The sequence below is a fragment of the Elgaria multicarinata genome, chromosome 10 (assembly GCF_023053635.1).
Source record: "Elgaria multicarinata webbii isolate HBS135686 ecotype San Diego chromosome 10, rElgMul1.1.pri, whole genome shotgun sequence".
Lineage (NCBI taxonomy): Eukaryota > Metazoa > Chordata > Lepidosauria > Squamata > Anguidae > Elgaria > Elgaria multicarinata.
The window spans coordinates 78,366,954-78,394,139 of NC_086180.1; the positions used below are offsets into that span (position 1 = coordinate 78,366,954).

The window sequence follows — 27,186 nt, forward strand, 5'->3', positions numbered from 1 at the left end:
CACCATATGTAGTGGGTTTTGAGGGGTGAGGTAGGTGACTGGGAACACTATAGCACATAGATGTTTGATCTATGATATACTTGATGTATCTCAGTGTCAAAGCATTGTTCTTGAAGTGAAAATATGTGATACGATTTCAGTAGGCTCAGGCTTGCCTAATTAGGCGTAGGGATGGTCAAATATGAGATGAATAGTGCTTAGGTATGGTGTGTATGTGCATGCAAGAAGAGAAGCATAAGCTGTTGTGACTGGAGAGTATATAGGATATACTCCAGGATATATTTTAGAGCCATTATAGCTTGGAATATTAATCAAGATCATTGAATGCAGAGAAAATTAAGGAAGTCCATAAATGTAATTCTGTGTGAAACAGGAGCGGATGGGGTGACTGAGTGGCATAAGAGTTTTGTGGCACCTCATAAGACCAGCAGATTGAACTGAAACTAACTCTCCTCAGATGCATCCGATGACTAGAAAGCATCTGAGGAAGTGGTCTCCAGTCCACGGAAGGTTATGTAAGTCAATGTTGATAGTCTTGAAGGCGTCGCCAGACTTTTCGTGGTTGTTTTTAAATACACCGAGGGAAAGAAAAGGCAGCTGTTTCACAAGTTACAAAAGCAAACGCTTTACTGTCAGCCGGTTTCTCTTGGGTGTGTGTGGGGGAGAGCATTTCCCAGGGGCTGGCTGGTGGCTCAGATGCCAACGGGGCTGTGAATCCGTTCTGGGTTTCAGTCAGAACGAGTCAGAACTCTAAAGGAGCTATCCAAAAAGTGGTGAAATGTATCCCCAAAATGAGTCCAGCACCTTGAATAACGCCTTTAGAGTTCGGACTGAAAGGCAGCATGGATTCACAGCCCCACTGGAATCGGAGCCACCAGCCTCCACTGCATCGCCTTCTCCCCCCGCCCCCAAACCTATCTAAGTTTCGTCGGGAAATGTGCCTCGGGCTGCACAACAGCCCCGTCGCCGGGCATGCTCAGTCGGCCTCTGGAGGCGAGACCAGGAGCCGGGAGGAGGAGGAGCCTTGCAGAACCGCGCCCGGCTGAAGCGGCTGCGTGTGCCAAAGTGTCCGCGGACCGACGGCGGGTGCGAGGCCCCCCTTTCTCTCTCCGACTAGCGATGGCTCCTCAAGGACCAGCCGCGACGCCCGGCGCGACCTCGGCTGCGTTCCTTCCCGCGACGTCCGCCCGGGCCAGCAACCCCTTGGCTCTCGGTGGGTGCGTGGGAAAAGGGTTCTCTGTGCAGACAGTTTGTGGGCGGGAAAGGCTGGAAACGTGGGGTGCAACTGCCCCGCTGCGCCCCTTTGCCGGTCGCGGTGCTTCCCTCCCCCTCGAGAGCCTCCCCGGCTGCTTGCTTCCTCTCACTTCTCAACTTCCCCCAGTCGCTTGGGCTTCTGCAGCCGCTTTCCCCGCGCTTCCAAACTTGCCCCCTTTCCGTGCTGACCCCAGCTGCCTTCGAGGCCTCCTGCCCCGAAGCCCCTTCTGTCTTCGAGCCCGGACCCCACCTCTTCTCCAGCTCCTGCCCCTCATGGACCTGGTCTAGCGGTGCCACTTCCTTATTATTACTTTTTACTGGCCTAGCCTGCTGTGCAGAAACTAAGCTTTTTCTGGCACAGAGCTCAAGAGATGGGATAAGCATTACTTGATAAATAAATGACTGTATGTCAGGCTGCTGTTAAGCCCACAGGAATAGGGGCTGGGTGTGGGTTTTAAATGCCAATCCTATTCCTGTCTAACCTTTTCTTTCGTTTTTGTATTTGCTTCCCAGTCCAGGCAGGATAATTAAAAACTCCTCTTAAAAAATCGCTAACGGCTGGGTTTCTTGTTATTTCACTTGCATAACGGGCAATTTCTTAGTCATCTCCAACCCAGTGCCCTCCAAATGGGTTGGACTACACGTCCCATGCTATCTGATGAACATTGCAGTCCAGCACATCTAGAGGGCAGTAGATAAAATAGAATAACATAAAATAGAATAACAGCAATAAATAAAAGTTTTTAAAACTATCAAAACGAAGCAGATATAACAGCACTAAAAACATTAAAAGCAACCAGCTAAAAGCAGTTTCAACATATTTACAAATCACCTTACAGACTAAAGGATGTGTTATATATTGTTGAGCTCCAGAAGCTATTTTTGAATATGTTTCTACTGCGAAACATGTGGAACTGTACTTCACAGCATGTCCAAAGAGTGCTCTCCTAGAACCGGATAGCCACAGCTGTTCTCACGCTTGTAGTATTAAGATTTTCAGATTAGTTGGCTATGACTCCCAGGCAGATATAAACCTTGATATCTCTTTAAAAAAGAAGAATTTAACTTCTGGCCTTATGTAGATTGAATCTTGTTCAGTACACTCTTCATCTAGAAATCATACTTCAGTGTCTTCTTTTCCCATCCATATTTTTCTCTTCATTCTTCCCTGCCATTATAATCCCTTTTCTCTTTCTTGCTGTGTAATTACTTCAGAGCATTTTCAGTTATTGTCAGGCTTACTGTGAAGTATTGTCAGATTCTGCTGTTTACTGCTCTGAGCTCTCATGTTATAGTGATCTGAGAAGATTTCACATATTTTGAACGGAAGAGCATATTTATTTATTTATACATATGCCCACATTTCATAACTGGTGAAATAGGCAAATATTTTGTGGCAAAGTGTGTATTTAAGTCTTTTGGATTTGAAACAATTGTTAAAAACTGGCTTTTATTTATATACAACTATGACCTGCTACATAGCTTGGAGTGCTTCTGTTCAGCATTCCAGCCAGCCATGCATTTTTTTAGGATATTCAATACTGTTCATTCCTTCACACACCCGTCTCCATTTTCTGTTTTTAATTCTCCAGTAGACACGCTGCATTCTGTGGCAACTGAGTATTTATTGTGTTTTGTGTTGTGCTTTTTTGCCCCATTACTTTTTCCTCTCTAAGACCTTTTTTTCTTCCTCTACAAACCTTGGGGTTTCCCCAAGCAAGCTGATACCTCCATCTTGTTTCTCGGTAGCCCCATTTTGTCTATATAGCAATCATCAGTTATAACTCAGCACATGAATTCGCTGTTAGTGTATACAAGTATATATTCCGTTCCATTCCATCCTCCCTCCCCCCTTTCCTCCATATTTCTGTAGTCAATCAACATTCCATGCCATGGAATATGCTCAGCTCTCATTGACCTGTTTTGTCGTCAACCCCCCCCCCCCCCGTTTTTTTTTTTCTTATGCGTGTTTTTTTCTTCTTGTGCAAATCCCAGCTACATCCAGTTATTTCATTTCTCCAATGATATCTATGGACAGTTCAGTCTTAGGGATGTTTTAGAATAGCTTTTCAATGTGAGCCCAAAATTGACCAATCCAACCAATGAGATCATTCTTTCAACCCCTGCATATCTCTTGACTATTACTCCAGTTTAATATGGAGTTAAAAGATGTGATTGCCATGTCTGACCCTCCATTTCCCCCCTAAACTACTTTTCTGGATCAACTGGATCCATTTCAGTCAGGGTTCAGCTGGGATTTTAGCATAGAAACAGCCATGGTTGCTCTATGTCAGGAGAGAGACAGGGTAGGTAGTTGACCTTGTTGATTCTCCCTGAACTCTCAGCAGCTTTCGGTACTGTTGTCCATGGTATCTTTCTGGATAATTGACTGAGTTGGGAGTGGGAGGTTCTGTATTGGTTGGCTTCAGAAGTTGGTGCTTGGAAAATATTGCTTGGCGCTGTGGATTCTCCAGTATGGGCTTCGCAGGGGTCAGTTTTGTCCCCCATGCTATTTAACTTCTGCATGAAATCTTTGAGTGTGGTCATCTGGAGTTTGGAGTATGCTGTCATAAATAGGCTGATGACATGCAGCTCTATTTCTCCTTTTCATTTCCATCAGGTGAGGCTGTGTATGTGCTAGATCACTGCTTGATTTCGACAGTGAACTGGATGAGGGCTAGTAAACTGAAAATCAATTTATACAAAATTGAGATGCTGTTAGTGGATGGTTCTTCTTACTGAATGGAGGGTACTTAGCCTGTTCTGGATAGTGTTGCACTCACCTTGAAGGAGCAAGTTTGTATCTTAGGTGTTCTCTTGTAGCCATCTTTGTCACTTGAGGCTCAGGTGGCCTCAGTGGCATAGAGTGCCTTCTGCAAACTTCAGTTGGTATCCCAGCTACATCCCTATCTGGGCAGGGATAATCTGGCTTCAGTTGTCTATACTCTGGTAACCTCCAAGTTAGATTACTGCAACACACTCTACGTGGGGCTGCCTTTGAAGACGGTTCCGAAGCTTCAGCTTGTGCAAAATGTGTTGGCCAGATTGATAACAAGGACAAGAAGAACATATAACACGGATTCTGGGCGTCTTGCACTAACTGCCTGTATGTTTCTAAGTCTTTTTCCAAGTGCTGTTTCAGACTTATGCAGCTTTATGTGGCTTGGGACTGCAATACTTGACAGAGTATGTCTCCTGGCATAAACCTACCTATACACTATGTTCATCATCTAATGCCCACTCCTGGTGTCTGTAATCCTATGGGCAGTTACTTGCGAGTAAGTTATAGGAATAAAGGAAACTACCTTATACTAGATCATTTGTCAATCTAGCTGAGTAGTATCTGCTGTTATTGGCGGCGGGTCTCCAGGGTCTCAGGCTAAGGGCTTTCTCAACACCTGCTACCACATCCTTCTTTAAATTGAAAATGCTGGAGGTTAAACCTGGTAACTTCTGCACACAAAACAAATGCTTTGCTCCTGAGCTTTGATGCCCCCTGCCTCTCCTGAATCACATTTGTAATGTGCAGGTCAGGCAGTTCTGTGGGGTTTTTTTTGGGAAAAAGTCACCTCTCCTAAATTATTGGGGATCTATGTAAACAACATTTAAAGAGCTAAATTTAGTTGCTGTAAGAGTTTTCTAATGGACAGATGTAGTTGAACTGAATTATTTGATTGGGAAATTCAGTAAAGTGCACTTAGTGTGGTTTAATGTTATATTCAAAGCTTTACATAGTAATTATTTTTATTGGAATACTCTTAAGTATTTTAAGACATGAAAATTCAATAGCATATACTGGCCTTACATTATTTATCTTTTAAGAAAAAAAATGAAGACATTTTACATTGCTAACGTAATGTAATGTTTAACTATGCTATACATTGCTAGCATAGTTAAACAATGGAATTTGCTACGACAAGACAAAACTTCCTGACTGTAACAGCAGTACGACAATGGAATCAGTTATCTAGGGAGGTTGTGGGCTCTCCCACACTAGAGGCATTCAAGAGGCAGCTGGACAAGCATCTGCCAGGGATGCTTTAAGGTAGATTCCTCCATTGAACAGGGTGTTGGACTCGCTGGCCTTGTAGGCCCCTTCCAACTCTGCTATTCTATGACTCTAAGAGGAAGGGATGCCCATCAACCTGGATTAGGCAAACTTTAAAGAGGCTATCAGTGGCTACTAGTCATGATGGCTGTGTATTACCGCCAATAAGCTAGACAGTATGCTTCCAAATATCTGTTGTTGGGGAACACGAATGGGAGGGTGTTATTTGTGCTCACATCCAGCCAGGTTGGGGAAGGCAGATCTGTTGGTTGGGGGGGATCTTACTGTAATTTTGCTAAGATTTTGAAACCATCTCCCTGCATACATTAAACTCTAATTTACTTTTGTTGTTTTTAACTGTATTTTATTGTTCATTTTTTCTGACATGCTGGCTGTTTGCTGTAATAAACTTGATTGATTGATCATGATCAAACTTGCCTTGAAATGTTTTCTTTTGTTACTAAAGATAGTACTATCAGTATGCTGTTACATTTTGTTTTCGTTTTTAAACCGGCCTTCAGTGCCAAATTTAAATTTAGAAATCTGAACTTTTGTTTGCAGAGCTGATGGTATAAATATTCAGAATTATCTGAATATTTCAGTAAATTACTCAGGATTGGTAAAAGGATGACCATCCACCCCTTGTGACATGAACTTATAAGTCAGAGGGACTTGAAAGGGGCAGGGATTGTGGAAAGTCAGTCAGGAGAGCTTATTCTGTTTTGATTCCCTAGCCTAATTAAAGTTGATTTGGAGCAAATATTGAATTTTTAGTTAGAACAGGAAGGACAGAACTTCTTGTTTGTCCCCCACCCCCTGGCCACACACACTGGGTCTTCTGACCATGGATTAGAAACGTTCCTTGAGTTTGTAAGGTTGAATGAGAAGCACTTGACAGTTGGGCCGTAGCTAGACCTAAGGTTTATCCCAGGATCATCCCTGGTTCGTCCCTGCCTGAGCGCTGGATGCCCTGTGTGGACAATCCTGGGATAAACCTTAGGTCTAGCTATGGCCTTGGTGATGTTGAGGAGGAAGAGCCAGGCTTTTTTCCACCACATCAGGCAAGAAATCCACGTAACTGACTGGTTTGCTGGATGCCAAAATGGAGTTTTGCCCTTTGAAAGTGAAAGGTAGTCATTTCCAGCAGACCAATAACAAGGCTCAAGTTCATCACAGGGATAGTATCCTTTTATGATATTATTATTATTATTATTATTATTATTTATTTATTTATTTATTTATATAGCACCATCAATGTACATGGTGCTGTACAGAGTAAAACAGTAAATAGCAAGACCCTGCCGCATAGGCTTACATTCTAATAAAATCATAATAAAACAATAAGGAGGGGAAGAGAATGCAAACAGGCACTGGGTAGGGTAAACAGGCACTGGGTAGGGTAAAACTAACAGTATAAAGTCAGAACAAAATCAAGTTTTAAAAGCTTTAGGAAAAAGAAAAGTTTTTAGCTGAGCTTTAAAAGCTGCGATTGAACTTGTAGTTCTCAAATGTTCTGGAAGAGCGTTCCAGGCATAAGGGGCAGCAGAAGAAAATGGACGAAGCCGAGCAAGGGAAGTAGAGACCCTTGGGCAGGCGAGAAACATGGCATCAGAGGAGCGAAGAGCACGAGCGGGGCAACAGTGTGAGATGAGAGAGGAGAGATAGGAAGGAGCTAGACAGTGAAAAGCTTTGTAGGTCAACAGGAGAAGATGATTATTATTATTATTATTATTATTATTATTATTATTATTGTTTTAGCCTGGTTATAGCCTCTTTTTGAAGGATTTTAAACAAAGATGTAAATAATCTTGACTCTTGGTAGCCTCTGTGTGGCTGTTGAAACTAAACTGTTTCCATTTGTATTAATTTACAATGTTCACATTAATTCATTTTTCATATGGGTTTGCAAATGAGTGCAGTTCAAAATGAAAAAAAAATGTAAGAAAAATGTGCTTTCCATTCTCTTTGCAATTGTAGAAAGCCCCCTTGTTTCTTTTAACACTTTTGTGAAGAATGCTTTTCACAGACAATTTTATTTTTGAATCCATTAATTGGTGTGTGTGTGTGTGTGAGAGAGAGAGATTTATGTGCTTTGCTGGAACTACTGATGTAGGTATTTTCCATTTTGAAGCTCACGTTATCTGAAGCTAACGTTATCTGACATTTGCTTTTTAATCTTTTGCCAAAGAACAATACTTTTTAATTTCTTTTTGAGGCATCCTTCGAATAATACCTGGAAAATTAGGGACAGGTTAGTAGTCAGGATTATTAATACTGGATTATGCTGCAATCTCACACTGTTTAAAATTATTTTTTGAGTGAGGATCCTGCATATATGGGAGAAATCCTGGAAAATATGCAACAGCGTTTACATTACCACTTTACATTGTAATTATACAAAAAGTTTAGTGACTTTTTGGTTGTGCAGGGTGCCCATGATCTGAAATTCCATGTAAGTTTCTGAGCTGTGTAATTGTTTACTAATATTTTGACAAGCAGTGAGTTGTATCTAAGGTTTTCTCTTTACATTCTGCCCAATAACATCTTCCGGGCAGCTTACGGTATCTATAAAATATTAAAGTGCAGAAGAATGCCCACCACGTCAGGGCATTTAAACAGAAGGTTATTTCATATAACTGTCAGAATCAAATGATAAAGTTTTTCCTGCCCTAAACTATAGCATATTAGGTAATAGTGGTTGATTTTGTGTTTAAATGTTCTCCCATTGCCCATCTCACTCCTTTTCTCTCTTCCTCCTCCCCCCTCTCCCCATTCATTCTTAGTATATTGTGAAGAGCTACAATGCTGGAAAAACTCTGTTTGATTCTGTTCAACTCAACCAATGACTGTCATACTTCATAATTTTTTTTAGGGAAACTGCTCTCAAAAACTGTTGCCTTGGCTTATCATATGTAGTGCTTTGTTTATGCCAATAGACTCTGAATAATAATAATAATAATAATAATAATAATAATAATAATAATAATAATAATAATTTATTACCTGCCTCTTCCTCTGGATCAAGACAGGGAACAAAACTAAATAAAACATAATACATAAAATTAATTAAAAGAGCATATAAAACCAATACAATATTAAAATAACAATCACAATATCTTAAAATTCTTAGGTTTAAAATTCATCTGGGTAGGCCCACCTCTATCCCGGTGTTTGCTCCTCGGTGGTGTCTGTGGGAAGGCTAACATTGATTCTTCCATAGTACTGTTTTCACTACTACTTCCTGTTATGTCTACTTCCATTGCCATCAGGAATTACTAGAGTGACTTGGTTCGGACGGAGTGACCCATGGGTAAATTAACCCATAGTTGGTCAGGGCCATGAGGAAGCATCTTGCCTTTTGCCTCTTCTGCTTTGTATCCAGTTTAGCAAATAACCCTATGATTTGTTGTTGGGTTACAACTCGTGTGGCGCAGAGCGGTAAAGCAGCAGTTTCTGCAGCTGAAACTCTCCCCACGGCCTGAGTTCGATCCCAGCAGAAGCTGGTTTTAGGCAGCAGGCTTGGGTCGACTCAGCCTTCCATCCTCCCGAGGTCGGTAAAATGAGTACCCAGTTAGCTGGGGGAAAGGTAATAACGCCCGGGGAAGGCAACGGCAAACCACCCTGCTATAAGGCCTGCCAAGAAAACGTCAGCGAAATCTGGCGTCCCTCCAAGAGTCAGTAATGACTCAGTGCTTGCACGAGAGGTTCCTTTCCTTTCCTTACAACTCTGGGCTGTTTCTCCCTCAACAACCAAGAGTATTTGGTTCAGATATCAAGGCGAACAACTCAGGAACGGGGCAGGGAGCATTCCTGAGGCTGGACCACCCATGGGTTTTCATCATGTGTGAACCAGGTCTGTGACTTCAGACGTAATAGCTTTCTTTTCAATTATGTAATGCATTTCGATTTTCCAAAGTGCTTTGTTATCTCAGTAATCCTTACAACATTCCTGTAAAATAGCTTTATACTCACATACTTTTGTCCCATTGATTATAAGTAAAAGGTGGATCAAAGTAATTCAACAATAGGAATCTGAGCTGAAGTGTAGATTCTGTTGCCTTCTATTGTAGTCTTTTTCCGTTGGAGTTTTGTTACATTTTAGGAAGTAAAAGTAAGCTTTTCCTATGTTTTCTAGCTTTGAATAGCAAATTCAGAAGAAACAGAAGAAGTGTTGAGTAAATTGATCTCATCTATTCCCATCTCTGCAAAGTCCAAATGTAACAATAGAGTCATCACCTTTATCGGGGTCAGCTTAAAAAGTCAGAAGTGAAATCTTTCAAGTTCATCAAAACTCTTCATCCAGAAATCAAAACTTTTTCACTATTCCCTGATTTCTTAATTACTCTTAATGAAAATATTGTCTACACTGAATTAATATAAACACAGTTATGCATATATTAATTAAAGCATATATACACCACCTTTTTTCTGAAGTGTTCAAGGTTGCTTACAAAAAGGATCAAAATTAAAAATGTAACAATTAAAAACAGCCTTTCAATTTGCATCTTAAGCACTAAATAAAACACAAAGCTAACAGAAAATAAATGCAACAGCAAGGCTTAATTGCTGCTCTTAGTTCAACCAGTGCAAAAATGACCCTTCTTAATATCTCTTGAATTGATGAAGAGTTTCCAGGGAGGCTGTAGATTAGCAAAGCACACTGATTCTAGCTAACTTGGAGACTCTCTAGTATTTAAATCTATTTATGAAGGGAAGATCTAGTCCTTAAGGTGTATAGACTGTGCCCCAATTTGGGCACATAGTGGTTGTGTCATAACACCATGTAAGATATAAGTACATATCTGATGGAATGCCTAAACTATTAAGAAATAGGGAAAACCCATTGTTTCTGTCCCAGTTTTTACCCAGGCGTCTTTGAGGCAGCATATTTGATATTTGCCTAGAATAACAAGTTATCTGGATTTATTTCTGTTGCATTAGCCCATTTAATAAACAGTGCATTGAAAAGTTATTTGGCAAGAAATCAAAATAACTAAGTAACATATTCATGATTGAATATGCAAGCTTTAATAATAACAATAACAATAACAACAACAACATTTCTATACCGCCCAATAGCTGAAGCTGTCTGGATGGTTTAGATAAGATTAAAAACAATTAAAAGCAATATACAAAATTTAAAACCACAAAAACATGCAACATCACTGAAACATATATCTATAAATAACTATAAACAGCCATAAAAACAGATCCAGGATCAATGAAGCTCATCACATATTGCTAAATGCATGGGAAAAGAGAAAAGTTTTAACGTGCCGAATTTTTTTAACCTGGTGGGCTTCATTAGGGAGATCATTCCATAATTGGGGGCCACCACAGAGAAGGCCCTCTCCCTTGCTGCCATCCTCCGAGCTTCCCTCGGAGTAGATGTTGAATGTAGTGTATGGGTAGGTTCATGTTGGGAAAGGCGTTCCATCAGGTATTGTGGTCCTGAGCCATGTAAGTCTTTATAGGTTTGGAGTTCTGACCATTGGAAGGCTGAATATAACCCTAAAGCTTTAGTTCGTTAATTATGTGAAGCTAAGTTTAATTGGCAGGGGTTTATTTTTAAGGGTACACTTAATATTTGGGGTTAAAAATACGTATTTATTGTAATCACTTTTCCCTGCTGTCTTAGTGATGGAATTTTCTGACCTAGATCACATGTAGCAACAAACCATGCTTTAATTAACCATAGTTTTTTGAATTGTGATTATGTACAAACTTGGAACTGCAGGTTAATCATGAGTTGTTAATCACGAGCTGGTTTGCACTACACAACAGTCCACTGTGGGTTAATTACTTGTAGGGGCTGTTGCGCTGTGCTGGGCGCCATGGGTGTCACTTTTGCATGGTGCCCAGCTTGCCGTGAGTTGTTATGTCATGCAAATCCAGACGGCAGGGGCTATTTGAGGGTTAGATAACGCTCAAATAACCCTAAAAAAGGTCATAGATTATTTGAGGATTGTAGAAATGGTGCCTACAGGTGTTGCACAATACAACAGCCTCCATGGGTAAATTAATACACATTGGTCTGTCATGTCATGTGAACCATGTCATGGTTTGTTGTTGTGATGTGAACAGTGGGTTGTTTAAATCATGGCAGCAGCACCTCCACCCCCCCCCCCCCCATGGCAGCCTTTTAACATACTAACACTGCAGTGCCACAAAGACATTTGGCATACAGAAAGGCAGCGGGTGCAGGAGGAAGGAAACAACCCAGGTATTGAGAAAATAACCATGGTTTGTTCAATTATCTGCCAGATAAATCCTGGGTAGGGCAAAAAGTCATGGTTTAAATGAACTATGGGTTAGCATTACGTGTGAGTATCTTATTAGGACTATTTTCTCTTAACTTGCAGGAAATGATTCTTGCCATTTGTCTGTCAATCAACTTCCTCACTATTCATTGTGTATATTTGCTTGCAGCTTCCTAACATGGTAGTCTAGGGAAATGAAATGAGACTGATACTTCTGTTAAAGAAGGGAAAGCCTTGTGACAACTCAGTGTGGCACTTCCTTCTGATGGAAGAAGCTAATTTTAGCCATTTCAGAACAGCTGTGCAGATATGCTTGTGGTTTGCAGCATGAAAATCAGGCTAGTTTTAATCATCTGTCTTGGTTAGTTTAGTTGACCGCTAGCCACATTTGCACTGAGCTAATTAAGAGTGGTTTCTATGTACAGTAAAGCCATGAAGTGCTGTGCAAGGCCTCATTTTGACAGCTTTAATCGTGGTTGAATTGTTTAGTGTGATCTGTCCAACAAAAAAGGATGACAACTGTAAAGGTTGAGCAAGTCTTTCTGTGACCTGTACCACCGGATTTAGTGTGGACCCAAGCCAAGACAAAAGGGTAGGGTGACCATATGAAAAGGAGGACAGGGCTCCTGTTTCTTTAACAGTTGTATTGAAAAGGGACTTTCAGCAGGTGTCATTTGTATATATGGAGAACCTGGTGAAATTCCCTCTTCATCACAACAGTTAAAGTCCAGGAGCTATACTAGAGTGACCAGATTTAAAAGAGGGCAGGGCACCTGCAGCTTTAACTGGTGTGATGAAGAGGGAATTTCACCAGGTTCTCCATATATACAAATGACACCAGCTGAAATTCCCTTTTCTATGCAACTGTTAAAAAGATACAGGAGCCCTGTCCTCCTTTTCATATGGTCACTAGGTGGCAAACCTAGTAAGTGCTGTGAAATGGGGTAGCGATCAGAGTGGAGAGGGAGCTAGGAAAGTTTTCCACTGTAGACAAGATGGGCTGCCATGCAAAGGTCAATGGGATACATGTGTGGAGCGTGCTGGACAACTGAGGGGGAAAGAAGCCCCACCAAACCACTGTGTGTCCAATCGTCTGCTGGAAGTAACGTGGGTTGGCAAGTGAACAACCAACTCACAGTGCTCATTACCTGTAGGATATTTATAATAACCTTGTGTTGTTGCAAAACTTAGCTAGATGGGGCAAAATCACATGACGCACTGGGGATCCCGGGATCAGGGAAGGATGATCCCTCCCTTGCCCCGGGATCTCGCCCTACCCTTTGAGCCCGGTTTTTCTGCGGTCCCGGGCTGAGCCCTAGACCGCAGAATGTGTGTCCGGGTGTTGCAATTTGTCCTGGTTCCTCCCGGTTCCTTGCGAGGAGCCAGGATCCGTGCATGGGGCGCAGAGTTCCTCAGGAGCACTGCGCCCATCGGAGGTGGGGTGGGGGGAGCGGGGAAATAGTGTTTTTTTTAAAAAAAAGCTTACCTTTTGCACACGAGCGCTTGTGCGCATCTTCCCCTTTAAGAAAAAACCCAAAATGGCGGGCGTGACATCTCTCCCTCTGAGGTCGTTGCGCACCACGTGTAAGCAGAGGGGGGATCTCGCGATAAAAACATCATGAGATCTTCACCCCTCAGTCGTGCAATAACAGGTAGGTCTAGCTAAGGCCTAGGTCCGTAACTCGAAATTAAGACCCTAAAAAAGAAAACAAAAAAGGATTAAATACTTAGCTACATTGTCCAGATGTGACCAGACGGATGAGTTGATCTGTGTTCTTGCTAGCTGATGGCTTTTACTTTCTATACTGAACAATGCTGTTAGAAGTATATAATATTGTGACTGTACAAATCTGACTAATAAGATAGCCTTCCTCTCCCCACCTTTGTTTTCATAGAGAGTCCTGAAGTTTTGGCAAGCCACAGCATTCAAAATAAGACAAACCCTGGTAATGGATTTCCAGGAGATACTGCACACCCTGAATATATTGCTTATTTCCTGATTCCTGTATTCTTCCTCATGGGGCTCCTGGGGATATTCATCTGCCATATACTAAAGAAGAAAGGGTATCGTTGTAGAACAGAAGCCGAGCAAGAAGAGGAGAAACTTCAAGAAAAGATAGGTAGGCAAGGATTCGCTTCTGTACCAATATGATAATGTGTTGGCTCCATTTTATGCGTTGACACCAGCCTTTCCCAACCTGGTGCCTTCCAGATATTTTGGACGACAATTCCCACGTTCCTGACCATTGCTGGAAATCTGTTCCTGTGCTCAGCTGCGCTTTGTGGGAAGTCAAGTGCAGTGACAATTCCTCACTTCTGTTTCTTTGGTGAGGGTGGTCATCATTTTGGGACTATGTCAGGCTGTGCATGGGGCAAGGAAGGTGAACAATGCCACTTCCGTAGCTTGACATCTGGCCAGGACAGAGATGGCTCTCCTGATCCCTTTCAGGAAGTGAAAGTGTGCTGCTGGATCATGGCCTTTGTCTTGCCCAGCCCAGCCTGTCTGCTTCGCAGGGCAAATTTCCCCCTGCTCGACTTCAGCTCCTAGTTACCATCAGTTAACTTTGGTGCAAATATAATCCTAGATTGGGGTGGGGATTTGCCTTGGAAAGTCTCTGGGGAAATAACGAGACGTTCTTAACTCATTCCTGCTCCCTTAGCCATAGTTAAGAGGTTAAGAGATGGTGTTGGCCTTTAATAGTGGTTGTCTTGATTCTTCCTCTAGTTGTGTGTGCAAGTGGTTCAGCATTAGAGCACTGCAGAGGTTACACACTTTGCTTTGCTTCTCAGAGAGTCATCAGACAGGGGAAAATCACGTTTCCTTACTGTCACTTTTCCTCCATTTCTGTCCCACGATACGTCCTCTTTCTTCACATGGGGGAAGAAAGAGGAAGTAAACAATGACCACGTAGCCCATTCAGTGGACATTTTTATTGTGCTGCCTTTGCTGCACACAGCAGGAAATGGTGGCGCATTTCACTCCCCCCCCCAACAAAAAATGATTTATTGGGGTCTTACTTGTTGTGGAAAAAAGACGTAAAGTAGTGGGAAATGTGCAGGAGCTGTACGGCATCATCAAATGGACTCGTGAAAAATTGTGAGTGGCCAGTAATGAGTGTTCAATAAAACATTTGTGTGATGACGCACTCACTGTTGTAGAGGAGCATCGCAAAGCATGGAGCTATTGTAGCTGTGCATATTCTTCTACTGGGGTGCTTGCTCAGGGGCCAGTTTCCACTCTTGCCACATGGGAGGTGGTTAGTCACAAGGCTGCAGTAGGTTTTCTTTCATTTTTAAAACGAAAAGGTTCAGGACTATCTGATAAGAAGAACTGTTGCCAAGTGCAGCTTGGTCCCCTTGTGAAGAGATGCAGTGACCTCCAATTTAATAGCAGAGGCAGATGGAGTCCAAAGTCAGAATATCATTTTAGAATAAATAAAGGTAGTCTTTAAATAATAGGATGCATCATGTGAACACACAGGGCTGTTATCAAGGATTATGTTCTCTTAGGTTAGGGTATCATTTTAGAAGCAACGAAGCAGAATCTAGGAGCAAGTCATGGTCAAGAATGTCAGGGGGTCTGAGGCTTGAACCAGGAAACCCACAGTCTGTGACTTTGACCTAACCTAGTGATCTTCCTGGGATCAAGGATTGCAGTGTCAGCTTCTGTGATTTGGCAAGCAGCATGACACCTCTGGATTGGCCAAGCCTTGTAGTAGAAGAACAGCAGCTTTTGCCAGGCTCCGGCTATATCCAGCTTGTCTAGCTCAGGTTCCCAGCTCCACTTGCAGTGGCTAATTTCAGGCACACTGAGATTTTTAAGAACCTTCCCTTCTAGCCGTAGTCTACCTCTGGAAAAACGGCAGAGACTTGTGGCAGGTAGGGAAGTATGAGCTGCATGTATTGTACATCTGTTTTGTCTTTTATTTTTAATATAAAACCTTCATGTGGAAATTCAGCCTGCATTCAGACTGGAACTCTCCTCTTTGTAGTGTTTCTAATATGTACAAAGAAGATCATTGCTTCACATAATACTTTTTGTGGAATTCTTTTATCACTTCACATAGTTTCTTTCCAAGAATATACAAGAATTGTCAAATTTTTCTTTTCATTCTCAGAGTTAAATGACAGTACAAATGATAATGGTGACACTGTGGGACAAATCGTTGACTACATTATGAAAAACGAAGGTGTGTATTTTTTTTTTTTTTAAAAAAAATGAACGTACATATTTAACTGCTAGAAATTTTAATCCTTTGCAGCTCCTTTGGAACTGTATTGGGAGCTTTTAAGGCATTCATTATAGCTCTTAATTCATGACATGCATGCTATTTTTCATTTTCATATACGAGAACAAAAACTTACTTTTGCAAATCCATTGTGTTTCTACAATAATTTGCATATGTATAGCTGGTTACAAGATCACAATGAAGAGTGTTCACTGAAGAGTAAATGGAAAGTTAAAATCCTATATATACTAACAATGAACTTATTCTCTGACTGGATTCTTACCTAGCTAGAACAGCATCATCCACACACAAGAGGAGGACTAAAACCAGGCTGGCTTGAAACCAAGAATAGCCCCTTGACAAGCTAGCTTTCTCTTTGCAATGAGATTTGATGTGGAAATTTAATCTCTGCAGAATTCTGAATCCGTATGTATCCCAGATGGTTGTTCTGAACTCTTGAATCTGCTTCAGAGTAGTTGTTCTGGCCCCCGTCTTTATGGAGGTGCCTTGGCGCTGGGAGGTGCCTTGCACCCACACTTGCCTTCCTTCCTGGCATCTGCCCAGGAAGGAAGGCAAGTGCAATTTTTCCTGCCTGGCGCCTCTTGAAAAGTTTTTTAAAAAAGAAACTAGGTGGGGGAAGAAAGGAGCGGGGCCATTCTTCCCCCCCTTTTAAAAAATTTATTGAGCCCTATTTGCAGAGCTCCGCAGATTCGTATAGGGAGGAAAATGTTTCCTCTATCTGGTTGCCCATTCTTCCGCATTTGTTTAAATTCAATAAGCTCTATATATGTGGACCTCCGCAGATTCATATAATTAAAAATACGCGAGAAGGCGTGCAGACTGAGCAGCATTGGAGGTTGCCTGGTCCTCCTCATCCATCCGCATTTATATTATTTGTTTCTGCGGAGCTCTGCAGATAAACATCATAAAATTAAAAATAAAGGAGGCGGGGGGGAGGAACAGCACTGTTCCTCTGTGCTCCTCCCTCCCATTTTTATGTATTTTTACTTTTTTAGGGCCGTGGAGCCGCCTCCGCTGTCAAAAAAGTCGGGGTAAGTGCCTGACTATTTTGGAGCGGAGTTTCCAAGGTTTGCCCCCGAATGGTTTCACATTGGCGGCTGTGTCATGTAAATGACTTGCCGCTTCTGTGAAGCAACCCCGGGGCAAACCCTTCATGTAGACCTGCCCCAGAACTCTTGAATCTGCATCAAAGATGCTGGGGAGTACCAGCTTTCATATGTCAGTTATGAATTGTTTAATTACAATACAGTTTTCCATACAGTTCAATAGAATTTATGTAAGAGGTGTGCATAGGATTACACCCAGACATATTTTTCGTTATTCAGACAGTTTCTGGGCCATGCGTAGAAATATTTTTTCCTATGGTTTGTTATCTTATTGCTTGCAATATTGTTTAACATCCAAGTTAAGCCAACCAGGTACAAAGAGATTGAACCCCAAAATGTTAAATATTATAATCTTTGCAGCTAATGCTGATGTGCTGAAGGCCATGGTGGCAGATAACTCTGTGTATGATCCAGAAAGGTAAAGCCTTTTTTCATTTTAAAGCTTTATCTCAGGCGTGGGGACGGGTTCGGGTCGTGGGGCAGGGATGGATTACCTTCTGGCTTTGCACTGAGGCTGGATGGTGCCAGGGGGTGGCCCCTTCCTCCAGAAGCCCCTCCCCCAAACCCTCCCCCCTGGCATCATAGTGGTGCTTTTCTCCGTGCAGAGGTCCTTTCACTCTTTTCTCTCTTTGCACAGAGAAAGTGTAATCCCTCTTCTTGAGGTTGTTGCAAAAGGCAATTTGTTTGAAGTTCACTGATATTTAGGATTTCACAGAAAGAGTGTACTGTGACAGTGATTCCACCCCACCCCACCCAACGTTCATGAATACATGTTAAAGAGGTTGGTAATACCACACTCATGGCTCATTATGGTAGAAATACCAGTATGGCCTTTCAAGAATATCTGTCTTCATATACTCAAGTACAGAGAAAGATAAGCAACACACAAGCCCCTTCCCAGAGGAACTTAGAATCTAAATTTTGGAAGAGGGGAAGACAAGAGGGGGAAGGGAGAGGCAGAAAGATAGTGGCAAGGCTAACGGGGAAGAATATGCATGAATGAAGTTACACATACTTGGGTGTAGGGTGTGTACAGACACAATGTTATTTTGAGTGGTGGGGCTGTTTTGGAAGCACAGTCACTAGTATTCAAGCAAGCCTTTGGCAAGAGCTAGCTGTTGACACTGGATTGGCTGGTGTCTGTGATGTCAGAACCCCCCTCCCCCATTGCTAGCGTTTTTCAGCTCTTTTTTATTTTTATAATAGGATATAAAATTTAAAGTATGTGTATGATAGATAGATAGAGAGTTAGAGAGATAGAGAGATTAGATTAAAGGGCAGGCATGTGGAGGAATAGCAAGACTGCCTACTGAACCAGCAATCAGTTCACTGGAATGAATGTATCTCATTTACATTGCAAAGGGAGAAGCTGGGTTCACCTTGTGAAAAAGAAAAAAAAGCCCACTGTAATTCTTCTTTAAAAGTTAAATGGTTAACCCAAAGGTTTTGTGAAAATGGTGGGTTTTGAAGAGAGAAAAATGGTATCGCATAGATGTTCTGGAGAGTGTTCCAGCAGCAAGGGAGGAAAGGCAGAGGTGCTTAATTCATTAACTGCCTTAACTCTAACATATTCTTATTGTATTTTATCCTTAAAAATAGCCCTACTAGTCCAGGCAGTCCAACCACTCCAGGCAGTCCAACAAGTCCAGGTTCTCCTTTGTCACCTGGAGGTCCTCAGTCAAAACATACTTGCCGAGGCCATCACTTGCATACCGTTGGTGGAATTGCAGGGACAGGTGCTTGTTCTCGCTGCAGTCACAAAAGATGGCATCTGTTTAGTCCAAATAAGAAATCTAAAGAAGCAAGAAGAGCCCGGCATGGAGAAGTCACAGTGTTGTCTGTGGGAAGGTGCGTTCATCTCGTTTCGTTTTAGATCGCCTGTTGTGCTGTGTGTCTCCCGTCTTCAGCCAACGTCCTTTTAAATGTTGCAGCTGCTGGACTCTATATGAAATCTGCCCGGTTGTGGTTGTGTGATGTAATTAGCAGGCGAAGAAGTGGAATAGAAAAGTGGACTGAAGCGTATTTTCATTATAGATAAAGGATTTTCTGATTCCCTATGCTAGCCTTGTCGGGTAGCTAAGTTTCTCTCTGGCTAGAGAGAAGACAGCTGGAAGATTTGAAGTGCGGAGACACAACCAGAGGCAGACCACAGCATACAAGAATTCTTCAATAACTTTTACTGAGGCTTTTAAACTTAGGTTGATCAAAGATATATACAGCATACACGGCACGTAACATAATACTCACAGCAACAGCATATACACAGGAGAGAAGTGAAGAATACATTTTTAACACTGGACTTATATACATTATATTATCTGTACAATCAATTTAGCCACTGATTGGCAATTAGATCACTCCTGCCAATGCTCAAGCAACTGGCCTTGACATTTAAGTTGTCTCACGCAATCTTCTGCAACTTTTTCAGGCAGTGGGTGAGTCTAAAACTGTGGACAATGGAAATCCAATCCCGGACAAGCCTTCCCCAACATGGAGCCCTCCAGATGCAACTCCCATTATTCCTAGCCAGACATTGGCAATGCTGGCTGGGAATGATGGGAGCTGAAGTCCAACACTTCTGGAAGGCTGTCATAAGAACATAAGAAGTGCCCTGATGCTAGATCAGACCGAGGGTCCATCTAGCCCAGCACTCTGTGCGCACAGTGGCCAACCAGCTGTTGACCAGGGACCAACAAAACAGGACATAGTGCAACAGCACCCTCCCACCTATGTTCCCCAGCAACTGGTACACATAGGCTTACTGCCTTGGATACTGGAGGTAACACATAACCATCAGAGCTAGTAGCCACTGATAGCCATTGTCCTACATGTGCAGTCAGTTTCGAGCTGTCAGCAATGCTAAGGAACAAAACATTTCACTTGTCACTTCTGTGTGATTTCTGAAATGGTACTATTCTCTTGAGTTACACATTATATTTCTTTAGCACTAGTATTTCCGCTTTAAGTCAGTGTTAAAAATGTATTGAATTAAAGGAAGCATGTGATTTGTACAACTGATTTAATTTTATTTTGCTTAAACTAAGCATAGGGTCTCCCCTTCAAACATCGATACCCAGCTTCTTTGCTGCGGGCCCTCTGGGCCTTCTGAGCCAGCTTGAAGATCTCCCCTTGTCTGTAGCGCTCGCCAGGATGAGCGGGCACACAAATCGATAGTGTGTTTGTGAAGCTCCCTGTGAAATGAGAAGATTGCCCAATAGTTTCTGTGAGAGTGCAGAGGACACAGAGGCACCCCCTGTTATCGTGCAGGCTTTGAAGCTGGGCTCTCAGACTGATGCTTATAACTGATTTAGAGAAAAATATAAAAATGGTTCGTGTTTTAAAGCTAACTCACTTAATTGAATGATGATAAGCTCAACCTTGCTTTATCAGATGTACTAAGCTTGTAGGTCGTGTGTGTGTGTGTGTATATGTATTTCTGTGTTTGTGTGAGATAGGAGGCTAAAGGGCAAAAGAAAACACAGGGGAAGTAAGATTCAGAGGGATCACAGCTGATTTGTTTTCATGTTGGTAGACTAACATAGGGAGACTTCTGGAATTTTTCCTTCTGGAGCAGTGATTCTGAAACATTCTACCTGCTGGGAAACTTCCTCCCTCCCCCAACATCGTTTTGTTTGCTGGTAGTTATTGTTTCATGACAGTGAACCACAGTATCTCAAATTATCTGTGTTACATCTTTCGGCGTAATCTTTTTTATTATTTCCAAACATCAGTAAATAAAAAACACTAACAAAACAAACACGTCCACGAAAATAAGACAAAACCAAACAAAACACCAAATAAAATGTTCTTCCAATATTCTCCTCAGCAAAAATATATAATAATGTTGTCATTATTATTGTTTTTCTTTATCACTGTCAAATCCAAATCTCTAATTTCTCTCTCCACATTTTCTACACTATTGGTTGAATCCACAGATATACAAGTCATTTTTTCCTCGTCCCTTCATAAAGTTTACAAAAGGTTCCCATTCAGTTATAAATCTTACAGTCGATTTTTCCCTCATTATTGCCGTGAGTTTCGCCATCTCTGCTAGCTCAAACATCTTCAGTAGCCATTCCTCTGTTGTGGGCACTATTTTCCCCTTCCATCTTTGTGCATATATCAGTCTTGCAGCTGTCGTCATATATAAGAATATAGTCCCATGATTCTTTTTCATCTGCTCATCCATAAATCCCAAAAGAAAGTATTCTGGTTTCAGTTGGATATTAATTTTTAGGATTTTTTGGATTACAGAATGGATTTGTATCCAGAAAGTCTTTGCTTTTTTGCAGGTCCACCATGCATGGTAATATGTCCCTTCTTGCACTTCGCATTTCCAGCACAGTCCTGATGCCCCTTTATATATTTTGGCCAATTTTGCTGGTGGCATATGCCACCTATACATCATTTTGTAAAAAAATTCTTTAAGATTGGTACTTAACGTAAATTTTAGCCCTCTTGTCCACATATTTTCCCATTGTGCCATTGGTATACTATGTCCCATATTCTGGCCCCATTTTATCAAACATTCTTTCATTTGTTCTTCTTCCTCCATCTCAAACCTCAATAAGAGTTTATAAATTTTAGCAATAACATGTTCGTCGTTCATACATAATGCTCTTTCAAATTCTGACTTTGTTGTTTCAAAACCACAGACTTTTTTTTATCAATTTTAAACCTTTCTGACATTTGCATATATTCAAAGCATTGACATGGGTACCCTTCTTTTGTCAACCCTTCTCTTGACTTTAATTGATAATCCCCTTGCCATGGTTCTAAAATATCACGGTATGTCCACCAATTGTAATTGCCTTTCAATGTGTTAAGTCTTCTTGTCACTTTCAATTAAAAAACAGATTTAGAGAAAGCATGCCTCATTTTGGGAGGGTGTGTAAATTTATTCTTCTGGAAAAAGAGCTGGGATCCTATTAATAGTTCAATTCCCCCCTCCAGATTTAGAGTCACAAAGGTGGAACATAAATCTTCTTCAAAGGAACATAGAAACTTGGTGTCTGTGAGTGGTGTAGACGGTGTCAATGGTGAGATGCCAGCCACGCCTGTCAAAGAAGGCTCTAAAGAGGTGGCAGTTTCACCTGCTGCCAAACATGACTCAAAAGAACTGAATTACACTCCTACGAAGCAAGGAATCAGAGTGAGGTCTGGTTCAGAATAACGGTTGGTTATAGCAAGTTATGGAAACCCCATGTGCGGTCAGTATATTGTTGTTTTTAATCATAGGGCTTTAAAGTTATTATAAATCCTTTAAAGACTAAAGATGGTTGCATGCATTTCTTCGAAATTAAATGATATAAGATGAAGAACATTACATCTTTCATTAACCTGCAAATGCTGCTTTCTATATGTTTCCCTGTATCTAGGTATTTTAGTATAGACAATGTCCCTTGAAAGAATCAATGTTAGGGTAGTATCCAATGCGACCCTTGTGTGGGCAACCCAGGGCTGCTGGCGGTGACTCATGTACGGGTGGCCTTGCCAACAGAGTGTCCTGTCTAACCCTACTGCCCCTGTTTTGGGAGAAGAGGTTTCAGGGAATCAATCAGAATCAGATTCAGAACTAGAAGACGCAGCGCCAGACACCAGCCAGCCTGTACCAGCGGGGCAGGAAGCTTTCACGGGCGATTCCCCAGCTGGGAGTCAGCCCTCTCCAGAGCTTATCTCCTCAAGGCCAAATCCTACACACTCAGTGGGAAGTGAACTTTCTTCCGGAGGTGAGCATCCCAACAAGCTAGCTGATGCTAGGGTCTGCCAGAAGCTCAAATGCACGGGGTGGAAGGAAGGCGTGAGAAAGTCGGTTTGATTACACCAGAACCTGCCTCCGCACCAGGCGCTCTGAAGTTACGGGCGTTTGGGAAGTGGCTTCCTATTCTTCTTGAACCAACAGTTGTCTTTTAGTTTGCATAGTTTTGCCTAGGGGGACGTTTCCAAGAGGTTAGACTATTCAGGTAGAAGAGACGTTTGTTGCTTAATAAAAGCTTTGTGGATTACTTAGCAAGCCTCGTCATTTGCCTCCCATCGAAAGCAGGAGTGTTCTGAGAAACACGACAGATGCATAAGTGTGGCCCATGCTGCTGGTGGCCGTGATATAGGAGGGGAAGTGCCACAATGAATGGAAATTATTGTTTCCAAAAGGGGCAGGTCGTACCCCTTCCAGAAACAAGCATTTCAACTTGTTTCTGTGCTTCCCTGCAGAAGAGCTACATGATGGCTGCCAGTGGTAGGGGCCATGCACACGTTCTGCCATGCGCACACTGAGGCTACATGTGGTGACCCTGGGCTGCCTGCGCAAGGCCCATGTTGGATATGACCCTTAAATTGCAGAATTTAGATGTTTTCTATAACGATCAGGATTTTCTGCCAGCTTTAATATTAATATTGTAGCGAGGAATTGCTGCACAGTGAAAATTAGCAATTTGTTAGTAATGCATACTTTTTCTTTCTCTTTTCTTGCAGATGGATGCTTTTAGAAAAAGCACACAAAGATATTTGGAAAAATTGAAATTTGGGACACTAATGTCTGTTGTGCATAGTTTCTGTGACTGAATCTCCGCAGGGTTTGGTCCCAGGTATTTAACATTTTTAGTAACTCAGAATGTAATGACATTTTAATAATTTGACGACTACTGGGACATATGGTCAGCAGTTTTATATTTAAAATATTATGTATTTTTTACTTCTAATAAAGCAAAACCTGGTGAAATCATTCATGGAATGGACAAAACAAAAATCAGTTTGCCAAAATGTTTACTGCTATATTGCAATGTAAATGCGTCACATTGCATTAGATTTTTAGAGGAGTAAAGTCTGTGCTGAATGGCATAGGAGAGGACCAAAGTTGTGAGCCATTTTTAATTTATTGCTAGAATACCAATGACGGCTATATTAAGCACTGCCTAATTAATTTTTTTTCTGTATATTTACCATAATTACTATTTTTGTGCTCAAAGCAATCTCTACAATCTCTTAAGAAAATGTAAGTGCAAGTACACACATACATGTACATGTGATGACAAATAGAGTCATTTCATGGGTCTTGATAGATGCTATATTAAATCCTGAAAGAATCTCAAAGCACCTTATCCTACCTTACAGATTTGTAAATCAGTGAATATAGAACCTGTTTGTGACTTTGTCCTTGTGTGTGCATTGATCTTAAGAAGTTGCTTTTTTTGGTGGGGTTTGTGTGCTGCTTCTCCAGGCAAACTGTGAAGGCTAAGATCCTTCTGAGCTCTTTAATATATGCTGCCAATAGTGGAGAATTTTATAGGCTATTATTGCTGAACGGTCTCTAGACAACTGAGAAACACTTTTCATGACACTAATTTGGCATTACTGAGGAAAATATCAGCTCTGTCAAGGCCCGTTGACTTCCAAAGTAAAAAAAGAATTTTTTCACAATGAATTCCAGGTCTGTCCATGGCTAAATATATAAGACACACAGATCAGGGCGCTGTTTAGTATTATAATAAATTAAAGCATCATGTCACTAGAGAGCCAGTGTGGTATAGTGGTTAGAGTGTTGGACTGGGAGTCAGGAGATCTGGGTTCTAGTCCCCACTCAGCCATCAGCCCAGCCTACCTCACAGAGTTGTTGTAAGGATAAAATGAGAGGAGGATCATGTATGCCGCCTTGGGTTTCTTGGAGGAAAAAAAGGCAGGATATAAATGCAATAATAATAATAATAAAAATAAATAAATAAATAATCTAGAAACCAAGCAAAACTCTTTGGTTCAGACGTGTTTGTACTTGGGGACTCTTCCTCTACCTTTTGAATTTAGCAGAAATTGAACACTCAGGCATTTTGAAATGTATTTTGAAATTCAGTTTGGTATAGCAAAATGGAAATATCCTAATAATAAAATGTGTGAAAGAATATTTTACAAAAACATATTTTGATATCCATCCTTTGTCCAATATCCACTACATTTAACTAGGGAAAGGCTGAACAGTGAAGTGGGGAGTGGGAAGCACTCATTGCAAATACGTTTGTCCTGCAAAAAGCAACTCTCGGGTCATCTTTAAGGGGAGAGGATTTAAAAGGATGAAAATGTTTCCCCGTTCAGAGTGAGCTCTCTCCAAATTGGCTTTCAGATATTATCACATCATCAAATTTAACCATGTGGCACCTTAGTCATCTTATGATATCATAATGGCTATAGCCCAAACCCAACAAAAGTTAGTCTTATGAGTGGGACTTGCAATCCCCATGTTGCAGTGGGGATTGCTCCTGCTGGGTGCTCCAGTCATACCCACCTCCACAATACTCCATTCCATTCCCCCTGATTTTATGTGCTTCTCACCAACAGTCGGCACGTTGTGGCAATTGAGCACACTGAGTTCTCATTGGGCTGTTTTGGGGGGGTTCCACTTTAGAGTTTTTCTAAATACTTACGTGAAGTTTGTACTTATGCGAAGTTCCCCAAAGCTGCTGAAACTTCCCTTTTTGGATAGTGCCATTTTGGCTATGTAAGGATCTACAGACACTTCTGAACTTTGGAAAGAGAGAGAATGCTAAATTAGTCACAACTAACATGTTCTATTAACTTCACTGGGACTTAGGTCCAACTTCTACTCATGCATTGCTTTTGTGATCCCTGATTGGCTAGAATCACGTACTGCAAAATCCCTTTAAATATATTACCAAAATTGCTGCAATTCTAAAATAGGGTTGAAAGATGAAAGGGCAGTTAGGGAACATGATCCTGTATTTAATAAAGAATATTTTAAAATGCTGTTGTGCTTGTACAAAAGCCTACGGGATGCAAAAAATGTGAACCTGGATTCTAGAGGCCAGTCTACATGTGGAAACAGGATTGTTCCATATGCAGTCCCACTTGTACAGGGGAATGAATGGGTTAAGGGGGAATTCTGCATCTAGCACCTGATTTATCCAGCTCGGCATTCAATACCTTGCGAAGAAAGACTGATTCCAGGCAATCCACCAAATGTATGATCACCTGCACCAGAGCAGATTGCACTGACCATCTATTTGGTGAAGAAATCTTCAACCACAAATTCATGTATATAGAGTCTTCTGCTGTTGACAAAATTCTTTGGATTGTAGAAGTGGTGTTTATATCTGCTTGAGTATAAGAGAGTATATCACAACCTTCTTAGCACACAAGATACTGTATCAGCATGACTGTATGATTGATATATATGGATTGCCATAGTAAAGCATAGAAAAGCTCACTTTTCACATGTGTGTGCATTAAATGTATTTTAACAGTATGGTTTGTATAAATATTTTATACTACTTGAACAATAAAAAATACAAAATCCTTTTTTTAAAATTCTGTTTATGTGAAGCCATTGAAGATACTGGTGGGGGAAGTACTGGCAGGTGAAGCCATTCAAGTAACTGGTGGGGGAAGTACTGGCAGGTGAAGCCATTGAAGCTACTGGCAGGTGAAGCTGTTGAAGATACTAGCAGGGGAAGTACTGACAGGCGAAGCTAGTGAAGCAGTTTCACCTTCCAGGAGGTTTTCTTGCCAGCAGCTTCCCATGCCAGCAGCTTTTGTTGCCAAGGGGGAAAGCTGGCAAAGCTACTGGCTTGCAAAGCTACCGGCAAAGCTAGTGGCATGGGAAGTAATGGCAGGCAAAGCTTAATTATATATAATGTCTTTTGTAAAGATAGTCAGGGCCCTCCTTTCTCCGTGGTAACAAAAATGCTTACATCTGTGTCATTTTTAAGGATAAAAAGATCAAACTTGGCATTGTAATAGCTCTTAAGGAGGCCTTTAGCCACACTAAGATTGAATCAGATCTGTTCATGCCTAGATTTTAGGGGTTTATTAGAAGGGAAATAAAAATACTTACATCTGAGTAATTTTTACGGATGAAGAGATCAAACTGGGCAAAGTGATAGCACTAAAGAAGGGCTTTAGTCCCACTGTGTTTAAATCAAATCAGTTTATCCCTTGATTTTTTAAGGAATTTTTAAATTTCCCCACTAAACCTTTCACAGTAGTCCGCTAATATGAAAGTCCATCTGGTTGCATTAGTGGTAGGTTGAATGATGTCCCTAAGGAATTAAGTGATTAGGGAAAGTATACTGGCAGAGCAAGTACTGGCAGGTGAAGCCATTGAAGCTACTGGCAGGGGAAGTACTGGCAGGGGAAGCTATTGGAGGTGGAAGTACTGGCAGGTGAAGCCATTGAAGGTACTGGCAGGTGAAGCCATTGAAGCTACTAGCATGGGAAATAGTGGCTGTTGAAGCTACTTGTGGTAGAAGTACTGCTAGGCGACG

The 27,186-nt window shown here is 41.5% G+C and overlaps 1 protein-coding gene across 1 annotated transcript; it reads left to right on the forward strand.

Annotated features, from left to right (window-relative positions):
• The first annotated feature begins 1,079 nt into the window (after nucleotides 1-1,079).
• On the forward strand, nucleotides 1,080-26,230 carry RELL1 (RELT like 1). Its single transcript, XM_063135532.1, has 7 exons — nucleotides 1,080-1,213; nucleotides 13,458-13,682; nucleotides 15,681-15,752; nucleotides 17,279-17,336; nucleotides 18,518-18,766; nucleotides 21,872-22,128; nucleotides 23,390-26,230. The coding sequence occupies exons 1-6, from the start codon at nucleotides 1,120-1,122 to the stop codon at nucleotides 22,089-22,091; spliced, it is 918 nt and encodes a 305-aa protein (XP_062991602.1). The 5' UTR covers nucleotides 1,080-1,119; the 3' UTR covers nucleotides 22,092-22,128; nucleotides 23,390-26,230.
• The last annotated feature ends 956 nt before the right edge of the window (nucleotides 26,231-27,186 follow it).

What these genes read in the sequence shown, in the direction of transcription:
- RELL1 (XM_063135532.1), top strand. Translation starts at nt 1,120, where the DNA reads ATGGCTCCTCAAGGACCAGCCGCGACGCCCGGCGCGACCTCGGCTGCG. An exon ending in GAAACTTCAAGAAAAGATAG is followed by an intron (nt 13,683 to 15,680) that starts GTAGGCAAGGAT and finishes TTTCATTCTCAG; the next exon opens with AGTTAAATGACAGTACAAAT. An exon ending in CTACATTATGAAAAACGAAG is followed by an intron (nt 15,753 to 17,278) that starts GTGTGTATTTTT and finishes TAATCTTTGCAG; the next exon opens with CTAATGCTGATGTGCTGAAG.